This window comes from Rana temporaria, chromosome 11, assembly GCF_905171775.1.
Source record: "Rana temporaria chromosome 11, aRanTem1.1, whole genome shotgun sequence".
NCBI classification, from domain to species: Eukaryota; Metazoa; Chordata; class Amphibia; order Anura; family Ranidae; genus Rana; species Rana temporaria.
The window spans coordinates 5,919,564-5,932,582 of record NC_053499.1 but is presented as its reverse complement, the minus strand read 5'-3'; the positions used below and the strand labels follow the sequence as shown (position 1 = coordinate 5,932,582).

The window sequence follows — 13,019 nt, the reverse complement described above, 5'->3', positions numbered from 1 at the left end:
CCTGGAAGTGCAGTCACTGTAGATCCGATGCGAGGAAAAATAAAAACCAGCATTTTAGCTTGCACATGATTGGATGATAAAATCAGCAGAGCTTCCCCTCATTTCAGATCTACCCCTCAGATTTACAGCGACTGCACTTCCAAGTGCACTTTGCACTTGTATAGCTAGATTCAGGTAGGGGCGCGTATCTTTAAGGCGGCGTAGCGTATCGTATTTATGCTACGCCGCCTTAAGTCGGAGAGGCAAGTACTGTATTCACAAAGCACTTGCCTCCTAACTTACGGCGGCATAGCGTAAATGGGGCTGGCGTAAGCGCGCCTAATTCAAATGAGGATGGGGGGGGGGCGTGTTTTATGTTAATGTTTGGTGACCCGACGCGATTGACGTTTTTTACGAACGGCGCATGCGCGGTCCGTGTACATATCCCAGTGTGCATTGCTCCAAAGTACGCCGCAAGGACGTATTGGTTTCAACGTGAACGTAAATTACGTCCAGCCCCATTCACGGACAACTTACGCAAACGGCGTAAAAAATTTAAAATTTTGACGCGGGAACGACGGCCATACTTAACATTGACTAGGCCAGCTATTTGTTGGAACAACTTTACGTCGGAAAATGCCTTACGTAAACGGCGTATCTTTACTGCGACGTTCGTGAATCGGCGTATCTAGGCATTTACATATTCTACGCCGAACTCAACGGAAGCGCCACCTAGCGGCCAGCCTATATATTGTACCCTAAGATACGACGGCGTAGGAGACCTACGCCGCTTGTATCTTAGCCTAATTTAAGCGTATCTGGTTTCCAGAATACGCTTAAATTTACGACGGCGCAGATTCAGAGTTGCGTCGGCGTACTCTCTGAATCTGGCTAGTAGTTTGCATTTGTAGTGCGAAGTGGATTTGCCTTTCGCAAAGCTCTTCTTACTGTTGGTATTTATACAATAATAATAATGGGATTTTTCTGTTCTTGTTTGCCAGGCGATTTGTAGGACAGAACAGTCAGAAGCACCTGCCACCAATTTTCTTCATCAGCTCCGTTTTCTGGATGTTCATGACATGGTTCATCTGTTTTCTACCCGATATCCTTTTATCTGGATACTGAAACCCAACATAGTCGGCCAGCCATGGTCACCCTACAGTCCCACTGCAGCTTTCCATCTGATTGTGAAAGTTTCATTATAAGATAATAGTACTTTTTTATTTATTTTGTCTGCTTACCGCCCACATTCTGTATGTTAAAGCGGAGTTCCACCCAAAAGTGGAACTTCCGCTTTAAGCACTCCTCGCCCCCTTACATGCCACATTTGGCATGTAATTTTTTTGGGGGGGGGAATGGGGGCTTCGGTAGGAGTGGGACTTCCTGTCCCACTTCCAACTTCCACCCAGGGACCGCCTAGGCGACTCCTCCTCTTGCCTTAGGCGGCCCCTCCCCCTAGGCGATCTCCTGGGACACGTGACAGGTTCCAGGAGATCGTCTGTCCACTCAGAGAGCGCAGAGCGACTCGCGCATGCGCAGGGAGTGCCCGGCCGGGTGCTCACACTGTGAAAGGAGGCGCTGGCGGAGAGGGTGGGGACCGGAGCTCCGGGCGGCTGCGTCGATGGACCGTGGAGCAGGTAAGTGTCTGTTTATTAAAAGTCAGCAGCTGTACTTTTTGTAGCTGCTGACTTTTAATAAACAGTAAAAGACTGGAGCTTAAAGTGGAGGTTCACCCTAAAAAAAAATTCTAACAATACATTGAGAAGACTGATTACACTGCGGGGGTATGCTGGGGTTTTTTTTTTTTTTTTTTTCGTACATACCTCGTTATCGCCGTTTCATCCCTCGGCTTCCGGGTATGATTCTTCCTCCGATTGACGTTATGTGTATGGGTATGATTGACGTTCCTCCGACCGATGCATACTGCGCGTCACGACTTTCCGAAAGAAGCCAAACGTCGCTACGCAGGCGCCGTATAGAGCCGACTATATACGGTGCCTGCGCAATGACGTTCGGCTTCTGTCGGAAATTTTTTATGTTTTTTATATATATATATATATATATATATATATATATATATATATATAACATATATAAATATACAAAAAAATATTTAAATAAACTAAAATATATTATATATTTTAGTTTATTTTAAAAAAATGTTTTTTTTCTCTGTTCATACTCCTATACCCAGTTAAGTTGTAAATAGCCAAATTCCACTTTCCAAACCAAAAATATTCTTTCCTGTCACCAGAAATTCAATCTGTCCATGAAACCACATGATCCTTTTGTAGATTTTTTTTCATCTGACGCGTTTTTACCTTGACTCAATCCTGGTTTCTCACATCTGCCACAAGCGACTGTCCAGATCCCCTTTGTGATCAGTGTGTGTCTCCTCTTGTATTATTTCTACAAGACGTGGAGGTCGGACCCCGGGTACATCAGATCCTCCGAGGAGGAAAGGAAACAGGTACGTCATCTAAAAGAACACTTCTGATTTAAAGGAGTTATAAAGGCAGAAGGTTTTTTTTTTTTTATCTTAATGCAATTTGCACGAGACTCCCCTCCTCATTGGCTAAGACAGCAAGCAGCATGGCGTCATTTGGCTTTCACTGCTGTCAATCAAAGTTGGCCAATGGGGAGTGAAAGGGGCAGGGCTGTAACACCGATTCGTGTCTGAATTGACACATGGAGCTGTGGCTCGGCTGCCTCCATAGCAAGATGCTTAGTGTCTTCAACCTTTCTAAGCCACATTTGGACAGACGGAGGGTCCGAATCTTTCCATTGCAGAGCTTGGCAGCAATCAAGGGGTTGTAAACCCTTGTGTTTTTTTACCTTTATGCATCCTATGCATGAAGGTGAAAAAACACCTGGCAGTGGCCGCCCCCCCCCCCCCCCTGTTTTACTCACCTGAGTCCTGGAATTTTCCACGGCAAGGACGCGCTGTCCCTCTGCCCGGTGGTTTTCGGTACTTGATTGGCTGGGTTGATAGCAATGCAGCTATTGGCTCCCGCTGCTGTCAATCAAATCCAATGACGCAGTCACCGGGGGGCGAGGCCGAGTCATACATTCGGCGGCTATGGATGCCGAATGCTGGACTCAGGAGCGCGCCCGCAAGGTAACCCCCCGGTAGAGCGCTTCTCCTAGGGGTTATCTGATGCGGGGAGGAGCTGCGAGCGCCGCCGAGGGACCCCAGAAGTCGGTGTTCGGGGGTCACTCTGTGCAAAATGAACTGCACAGTGGAAGTAAGTATCACATGATTGTTATTTTTTTTGTAAAATTATTTTTATTGAATTTTCAAAACACGTATACAATAACAGGCCACATACGTGACCAACCTTGACCGGTTAAAACACAGAGACCGGTGTACAAAACCAGAACATGACAAAACTTAAAAAAAAAGAAAAAAGGGGGGGGGGGGGGAATGGGGGGACAGAAATGCTCGCATTAAACACCGTCAACGTTCGCTGAACGGACTAGGATGAATAGAAATGAGATGGGGTCAGAGCACAACCAATCCCCCCCACACAATATATATAAGACTCTTCCGCCTACACCCAGCTCCAGTGCTAAACCAAATGGCGTATGGCCCCATTCCCTCTTAAGGAGCTCATCTATAATAATAGATTACCACAAGATCCTCCACAAAATTGAACAGTCACCCCTATGCGTATAGATTATATTTCTCCACAATTCCCTCCTACAGGATTCCCCGACCACTGTAGCTGATAGACACTAAACTGCTCCATCAAAGTAGCTTAGTCTGACACTGTATCAGTGGAGGCCATCCAACCCCCCCATACCTTATCGAACTTGGTCAATGCCCCTCTACTCAAGTATGTGGCTTTGTAGAATGGGATGGCTTTGTTGACTAATACCTTCCAGGCTGTCACCGTCGGGGCAGAGGAACTCTTCCAAGAAAGAATAATTATTTTCTTAGCATAGACGAGACATGATTGTTATTTAAAGAAAAAAAAAATGTGAAGCTTTACAATCACTTTAAGCAAACTACGTATTACTGACTTTATGTTGTAGTGGGAATGTCAGAGCAATGAAAGTTCTGCTTGAGGATCAAAAATGTATTTTACTCACTGAACTGCAACTTAATTTATAACATTTGTATCGTGTGTTTTTTCTGAATTTTTGGTTGATATTCTGTCTCTATAATTTAAAATGCACCTATGAAAAAAATTATAGACCCTTCATTTCTTCGTAAGTGGGCAAACGTACAAAATCTGCAGGGGATCAAATCATTATTTTCCCCACTGTATCTGCCAGGCTGCTATTCGAAATTCTGGGGCATTGTACAGCCTACCTGACTGGGCCTGACTCTGCATTGGAGCCCCCCCCCCCCCCCCCCCCCCCCCCCCCCCATAGGCAGCCCCTGTTGATCCGATGCAGCTTGGTACAGGAGTGCTGCCTCCAATCAGAAGCCCTAACTATCTGCATGGATTTTGTATATTCTTTTTCTAAATTATTTCTTCCAACAGTCCAAAAACATTTTGGTAGTTGAACTGACTCACTGAAATTGGCCCTATCGTGTGTATGGCAGGGACATCCTTAAGTTTCTCGGGGGATGATGTGTGGATGGTTCTATGGCAGGGCCCTCCAGCTGTTGCGAAACTACAAGTCCCATCATGCCTCTGCCTGTGGGTGTCATGTTTGTAACTGTCAGCCTTGCAATGCCTCATGGGACATGTAGTTTTGCAAAAGCTAGAGGGCCTCCAGTTTGAGAGCCCTGCTCTATGGACTCTTAAAAGCGCTGTGTAAAATATCATCACTATATAAATAAAACAAAAATGTGAAAAAAAAGTTTAGTATAAAAGTTTGAATTGTGTTTTTCCAGACAATCATCACCCTGGCTGAAGCTGGCTGTCTGGATGTGAGACTCTTCTGCACCTCCTGTCTGGTATGTCTGCCCTCTCAGAAAATTGTATTGTTTTCTTTTATGTTTTGAGCTCTGTGCATAAAATATTAATGAAATGGGACTGACTCCACCCTCTGACTCCACCCTCTGACTCCACCCTCTGACTCCACCCTCTGACTCCACCCTCTGACTCCACCCTCTGACTCCACCCTCTCTATCCTCTGACACCACCCTCTCTATCCTCTGACACCACCCTCTCTATCCTCTGACACCACCCTCTCTATCCTCTGACACCACCCTCTCTATCCTCTGACACCACCCTCTCTATCCTCTGACACCACCCTCTCTATCCTCTGACACCACCCTCTCTATCCTCTGACACCACCCTCTCTATCCTCTGACACCACCCTCTCTATCCTCTGACACCACCCTCTCTATCCTCTGACACCACCCTCTCTATCCTCTGACACCACCCTCTCCACCCTCTGACACCACCCTCTCCACCCTCTGACACCACCCTCTGACACCACCCTCTGACACCATTGTCTCCACCCTCTGACACCATTGTCTCCATCCTCTGACACCACCCTCTCCATCCTCTGACACCACCCTCTCCATCCTCTGACACCACCCTCTCCATCCTCTGACACCACCCTCTCCACCCTCTGACACCACCCTCTCCACCCTCTGACACCACCCTCTCCACCCTCTGACACCACCCTCTCCATCCTCTGACACCACCCTCTCCATCCTCTGACACCACCCTCTCCATCCTCTGACACCACCCTCTCCATCCTCTGACACCACCCTCTCCATCCTCTGACACCACCCTCTGACACTACCCTCCCCACCCTCTGACACCATTACTATAAATTGTTTTATGTTCTAGAAGAATAATTATCATTTTTACAATAAATTGCTTTGCTGAAGATTTAATACTCTGGAAACCGAGATAAGCAAACGTGTGAAGCTTTGCTTTGTAAAAAGTTTTTTTCCTTGCAGTTCATACCAACGACCTATAAATGCATAATGAGCGAGTTACAAATGTAGATCTGTATATCAATTCAGTGCAAATGGCACTGATCGGATTCCATAAGCATGTGGCAAATGAAGATTCGCCTGATTTGGCACCATTCCACCATCAGCTTAGGAATATTTTAATAGGAAGCAAATGAGTAGCAATGGGGTATGCAAAACCTGTGGAGTGTTTAGATATGTAATGATTACATTCTTATGTTATGCTAACTCTTATCCTTATTGTAGTGTGAGGGTTGGCAACCCATCAATCGCAGGCAGGTGAAGCATAGATGGCACCCCTTCCTTTCCGACACCTAGACAGATTATCCCTTGCAGTGGGGCTGTTCCCACACTGCAAGGGTTAATTGCTCATTTATGTCTAGGGGAAAAATAAAAGGAGATATATTTATATGATTCTCCACTCCTCCCTGCAGCTAGACTGGTCTCCGCAGCTTATTCCGCCCCCCAGAGAACTGGAGGTCTAGGATCCTGACCTCACAAGGACCAATACCGGGGGCCCCCCTCTGGTACCCCTTGATCAGGGATATGACCCAGGACAACCCATTGATTGGGCATTGGAACCCAGGACCTCTTTGTCGGGCATTGGAACCCAGGACATTTTGATTGGTCATGGAACCCAGGACTTCTTGATTGGTCATGGAACCCAGGACCTTTTGATTGGTCATGGAACCCAGGACCTTTTGATTGGTCATGGAACCCAGGACCTTTTGATTGGTCATGGAACCCAGGACCCTTTGATTGGTCATGGAACCCAGGACCCTTTGATTGGTCATGGAACCCAGGACCCTTTGATTGGTCATGGAACCCAGGACCCTTTGATTGGTCATGGAACCCAGGACCCTTTGATTGGTCATGGAACCCAGGACCCTTTGATTGGTCATGGAACCCAGGACCCTTTGATTGGTCATGGAACCCAGGACCTTTTGATTGGTCATGGAACCCAGGACCTTTTGATTGGTCATGGAACCCAGGACCTTTTGATTGGTCATGGAACCCAGGACCTTTTGATTGGTCATGGAACCCAGGACCTTTTGATTGGTCATGGAACCCAGGACCTTTTGATTGGTCATGGAACCCAGGACCTTTTGATTGGTCATGGAACCCAGGACCTTTTGATTGGTCATGGAACCCAGGACCTTTTGATTGGTCATGGAACCCAGGACCTTTTGATTGGTCATGGAACCCAGGACCTTTTGATTGGTCATGGAACCCAGGACCTTTTGATTGGTCATGGAACCCAGGACCTTTTGATCGGTCATGAGACCCATTGATCGGACATGGGACCCAGGACCCATTAATCGGAAAAAGTTAGATTGTTGGGTTTTGTGCAGCTTTAAGATTTCTAAAAGGGTTGCTGGGAAGGGGTTAATGCTGCAGCTGTAAAGAATACACACATTTCCATTTATTCAGTCTATTGGATTATATGAAATAACTGATCAAAGTATGTATAAAAGGTTCTGTATTTGGCTGATCGCTGGCATGTTTTATTGGGGAATGAGATGAGCATCTTAGTAACACTTTATGTGATCTCCTAGGAAAAGAAACCAATGAGATCAATGCACTGTCATGCCTGCAATTCCTGTGTGGCCAAGTATGACCAGCACTGTATATGGACCGGACACTGTATAGGTGAGAACATGTGACTGTATTGTATACACCAATCAGCCATAACATTATGAATAATGACAGGTAATGTTGATTATTTCGTTACAATTGCACCTGAAGGTGGGTGGGATACATTAGGCAGCAAGTGAACATGTGGTCCCTGGCGTTGATGTGAAAGCAGAGAAAATGGGCAAATGTAAGGATTTGAGCAACTTTGACAAGGGCCACATTGTAATGGATAGATGACTGGGTCAGCTCCAAAACTGCAGTTTTTTGTGGGATGTTCCTGGTCTGCAGTGGTCAGGACTGACCAGACGTGGTCCAAGGGAGGGAAACTGGCCAAACGGGAAAAGTGTCATGAATGGCCAAGACTCATTGATGGAGGTGGGGAGGGAAGGCTCATTGATGGAGGTGGGGAGGGAAGGCTCATTGATGGAGGTGGGGAGGGAAGGCTCATTGATGGAGGTGGGGAGGGAAGGCTCGTTGACGGAGGTGGGGAGGGAAGGCTCGTTGACGGAGGTGGGGAGGGAAGGCTCGTTGACGGAGGTGGGGAGGGAAGGCTCGTTGACGGAGGTGGGGAGGGAAGGCTCGTTGACGGAGGTGGGGAAGGAAAAGCTCATTGACGGAGGTGAGGAGGGAAGTCTCGTTGACGGAGGTGGGGAGCGAAGGCTCGTTGACGGAGGTGGGGAGGGAAGGCTCGTTGACGGAGGTGGGGAGGGAAGGCTCGTTGACGGAGGTGGGGAGGGAAGGCTCATTGATGGAGGTGGGGAGGGAAGGCTCGTTGACGGAGGTGGGGAGGGAAGGCTCGTTGACGGAGGTGGGGAGGGAAGGCTCGTTGACGGAGGTGGGGAGGGAAGGCTCGTTGACGAAGGTGGGGAGGGAAGGCTCGTTGACGTAGGTGAGGTGGGAAGGCTCGTTGACGGAGGTGGGGTGGGAAGGCTCGTTGACGGAGGTGGGGTGGGAAGGCTCGTTGACGGAGGTGGGGTGGGAAGGCTCGTTGACGGAGGTGGGGAGGGAAGGCTCGTTGACGGAGGTGGGGTGGGAAGGCTCGTTGACGGAGGTGGGGTGGGAAGGCTCGTTGACGGAGGTGGGGAGGGAAGGCTCGTTGACGGAGGTGGGGAGGGAAGGCTCGTTGACGGAGGTGGGGAGGGAAGGCTCGTTGACGGAGGTGGGGAGGGAAGGCTCGTTGACGGAGGTGGGGTGGGAAGGCTCGTTGACGGAGGTGGGGAGGGAAGGCTCGTTGACGGAGGTGGGGAGGGAAGGCTCGTTGACGGAGGTGGGGAGGGAAGGCTCGTTGACGGAGGTGGGGAGGGAAGGCTCGTTGATGGAGGTGGAGAGGGAAGGCTTGTTGACGGAACTGGGGAGGGAAGGCTGGCACGTGTAGTCCAGTCCAATAGAAGAGCTACTAGAGCTGAAAAAGTGATTGCTGGTTCTGATAGAAAGGCGTCAGAACACACAGAGCATCACAAGTTGGTGTGTATGGGGCTGTGTAGCCGCAGACCGGTCAGGGTGTCCATGCTGACCCATGTCCACAACCAAAAGCGCCTACAATGGGTACGGGAACATCAAAACTGGAGCACAGAGCAATGGAAGAAGGTGGCCTGGTCTGATAAATGTAATAATTGTTTGAAGAACACAACAACGAGGTGTTTGAGGTGTTGACTTGGCCCCCAGATTTTCCAGACTTCAATCCAATCGAGCATCTGTGGGATGTGCTGGAAAAAACAAGTCCGGTCCATGAAGGCCCCACCTCACAAATTACAGTAACTTAAAGGACCTGCCACTGATGGCTTGGTGCCACAGCATACCTTCCAAGTCCATGCCTCAACGGGTAATGGTGGGTGGTCATAAAAATATGGCTAACCAGTGTATGTAACAGGCAGGGGAGTGCTGGCAGCCTTAGGCCTGGGGGTAAGTTCAGTCAATTGGCCCATTGAACCGCCGAATCAGCTCATCATCCATGGCCCATCTGGTTTTTCAATGCAGCCTTACCAGTGCAGCCAACAATGCAGCCTGATCACTGGGGCAGGTTACTTCGGGTGTATGGGGGGGTCAGCTATGGGTGTCAGAGTCTCTCAACACAGTGATCTCAGCAGGTCCTTGCACGCCACGGCCTCCTGGTCCTGGGGTCAAGTTGCAGCCAGCACCCAGCCCTGCGTCCCGACTCCCTGGCACACCCTGCTTCCAAGAATCCGGTCTCCGGGAGTTGTAGTTTCCTCTGCGCTGCTCTGTTTTCGACCCACCGGGAGCTTGAGCGTGGACTACAACTCCCAGAGTGCAACAGCTAGTGGTCGGCCGCCGTGGCCATGCCCCCGGGCCCAACTTCCTAGACCAGAATAAAAAAGAAAATGGTATCGGGCAGCGGCTGCCAGCCATAAGTCAGGGTGGCCTGGGAGGCAATTGCCACCCTGCCCCCCGACCCAGCCCTCCCCTGGTAACAGGGGATTTGTATATACAGATCTGAATGCAACCCTTCCTTTTGTTCAGTGGTTCCTTATGTACATCTTTATAGCAGAAGTATCCAGACCCAGTCCAGATAACAATTAGAAGATAGAGAACAGTCTGTTTAATGTTTTATGCTTTCCCCCTGATCCTGTTCCATCTCCTCCTCAGGTGCCGGTAACCACCATTACTTTGTCCTTTTCCTGTGTGCCATGGTATTTGTGGGCCACTGGATGATCTACGCCTCCTCTATATGTAAGTCACTGTTTAGAAATATTGCATTTCCATGTCCTGTGTACTATGGGAGACCAGATATAGTGAGTGCAGGCTCCTGGGGAGAGCAGATATAGTGACTGCAGGCTCCTGGGGAGACCAGATATAGTGACTGCAGGCTCCTGGGGAGACCAGATATAGTGAGTGCAGGCTCCTGGGGAGACCAGATATAGTGAGTGCAGGCTCCTGGGGAGAGCAGATATAGTGACTGCAGGCTCCTGGGGAGACCAGATATAGTGACTGCAGGCTCCTGGGGAGACCAGATATAGTGACTGCAGGCTCCTGGGGAGACCAGATATAGTGAGTGCAGGCTCCTGGGGAGAGCAGATATAGTGACTGCAGGCTCCTGGGGAGACCAGATATAGTGAGTGCAGGCTCCTGGGGAGACCAGATATAGTGAATGCAGGCTCCTGGGTTCCTAAGCTGTATATACAGTGCCTTGAAAAAGTATTCATACCCCTTGAAATTTTCTCATGTTACAACCAAAAATGTAAATGTATTTTATTGGGATTGTATGTGATAGACCAACACAAAGTGACACTTTGGAAAATTATAAATGGGTTTAATTTTTTTTTTTTACAAATAATATGTGAAAAGTGTGGGGGGCATGTGTATTCAGCCCCCTTTACTCTGATAAGTAAAATCTAGGGGAACCAATTGCCTTCAGAAGTCACCTAATTAGTAAACAGAGTCCACCTGTGTGTAATGTAATCTCAGTATAAATACAGCTGTTCTGTGAAGCCCTCAGAGGTTTGTTAGAGAACCCTAGTTAACAAACAGCATCATGAAGGCCAAGGAACACACCAGACAGGTCAGGGTTGTGGAGAAGTATAAAGCAGGGTTAGGTTATAAACAAAATCTCCCAAGCTTTGAAGATCTCACGGAGCTTCTGTTCAATCCATCATCCGAAAATGGAAAGAGTATGGCACAACTGCAAACTTACCAAGACATGGCCGTCCACCTAAACTGACCGGGCCGGGCAAGAAGAGCATTCATCAGAGAAGCAGCCAAGGGGCCCATGGTAACTCTGGAGGAGCTGCAGAGATCCACAACTCAGGGGGGAGAATCTGTCCACAGGACAACTATTAGTGGTCTCTCCACAAATCTGCCCTTTATGGAAGAGTGACAAGAAGAAAGACATTGGTGACAGAAAGACATAAGAAGTCCTGATTTTTTCCAGTGACTGCGACACTATGGCGGACACTTTTGACACATTTTTGGGACCATTGTCATTTTCACAGCAAAAAGTGCTATAAAAATGCACTGATTACTGTGAAAATGACAATTGCAGTTTAGGAGTTAACCACTAGGGGGCGCTGTAGGGGTTAAGTGTGACCTCATATGTGTTTCTAACTGTAGGGGGGCGGAGCTGGACGTGTGACGTCATTGATCGTCTTTCCCTATATCAGGCAACAGACGATCAGTGACATTGCCACAGTGAAGAACGGGGAAGCTGTGTTTACACTCACCTCTCCCCGTTCTTCAGCTCTTGTGACCGATCGCGGGACATGCGGACCCGATCGCCGCCGGTGTCCCGTGATCGGTCACGGAGCTTCGGACTGGGCCACGTGTGCGCGCCGGCGGCGCGGCTCTTGCAGGCGACGTACATGTACGTGCTTGTGCCATTCTGCCAAAGTATATTGGCGTCAGGTGGTCCTTAAGTGGTTAAGGCTTACCTGTAGGTGCAAGAAATATCTCCTAAATTTCCACGGTTTAGGAGATATTTACAGTAGAGACGTGCGCCGATGTCTACAGCGCACTTTAGAAACGGCGATCGTGCCATTTCTAAAGGAGGTCACGCCGTGACTAGCAGGTCCCGCACGCATTGCTCGGGAGTGATGTCATCGCGGCTCCTACCAATCACAGCGCCTGACCCGCAATACCCGGAAGTAACTCCTGGGACAACATGTTGCCGGCCGGTGCTGTGTTGGGCACCGCAGCGAGGGCTTCGATCCCAGGTGAGTATTACATAATGAGCTAGTATGCTTTGCATACTAGCTCGTTATGCCTTTGTCTTGCAGGTGTTTTGGTAAAAAAAAAAAAGTGGGTTTACAACCACTCTAACCTGTATATTGTGATTCCCGCAGATTGGGTCAGTCAGTGCTCCACCAGTATACGGAAGGACGGAGTGTGGGGATTCTTGTCGGAGATCGTGACCTGCTCCCCCTGGGTCCTTTATATCTTCCTCATTGTCTGCTCCCTCACTGTGTGGGCAACACTTATGTTTATCATGCAGATCTACCAGGTAATTATAGAGCCAGGCTGGAATCATTAGAACCTCTTTTATCTCTTATTGTTCTCATGGCCTTGATGGGGAAACAGAGGGACATAGTATGTGCCATTGGGGGGGAGGTGGTCGGGTTTCTGTCAGATTTTTATCATTTCAGACATCTGGTTTGAAGATGACCTCCTGCAGTTTTGCACAGTTGTAGCGGCTCCCCTCCTGGGCTGAGCTCCCCACCTGGGCTGAGCCCCCCTCTTGGGCTGAGCTGCTGAGCTTCCCCTCCTGGGCTGAGCTCCCCTCCTGGGCTGAGCTCCCCTCCTGGGCTGAGCTCCCCACCTGGGCTGAGCTCCTCACAATGTGCATTAGAAGCTGCATCAAGTCAGAGCCCCGCCCTCATTTCCAGCGTTATCTACCCCTTTCCTCTCCAGCCTTTACTATCCCTGGCTTGTCCCTTTCATTGGGTTTCAGTTCTTTCAATTGTGGAGGCTCAGAATCACATGTGGACCTTACCTAGGGGGGGGGGGGGGGGGGTCTACATGTAAATGCAACCTGCCTAGGAATGTGAACTCCTGCAAACTGCCATTTTAACCA

General features: G+C 49.0%; 1 protein-coding gene across 1 annotated transcript in view; it reads left to right on the top strand.

Moving 5' to 3' along the window:
* ZDHHC13 (zinc finger DHHC-type palmitoyltransferase 13) overlaps positions 1–13,019 on the top strand; it is a 21,362-nt gene that overhangs the window by 4,071 nt on the left and 4,272 nt on the right. The window contains exons 2-7 of the mRNA XM_040328695.1: positions 891–1,081; positions 2,325–2,449; positions 4,826–4,888; positions 7,420–7,513; positions 10,103–10,186; positions 12,292–12,449. Of these exons, the coding sequence (XP_040184629.1) occupies positions 891–1,081; positions 2,325–2,449; positions 4,826–4,888; positions 7,420–7,513; positions 10,103–10,186; positions 12,292–12,449 (715 nt within the window). The remainder of the gene's footprint in view (positions 1–890; positions 1,082–2,324; positions 2,450–4,825; positions 4,889–7,419; positions 7,514–10,102; positions 10,187–12,291; positions 12,450–13,019) is intronic.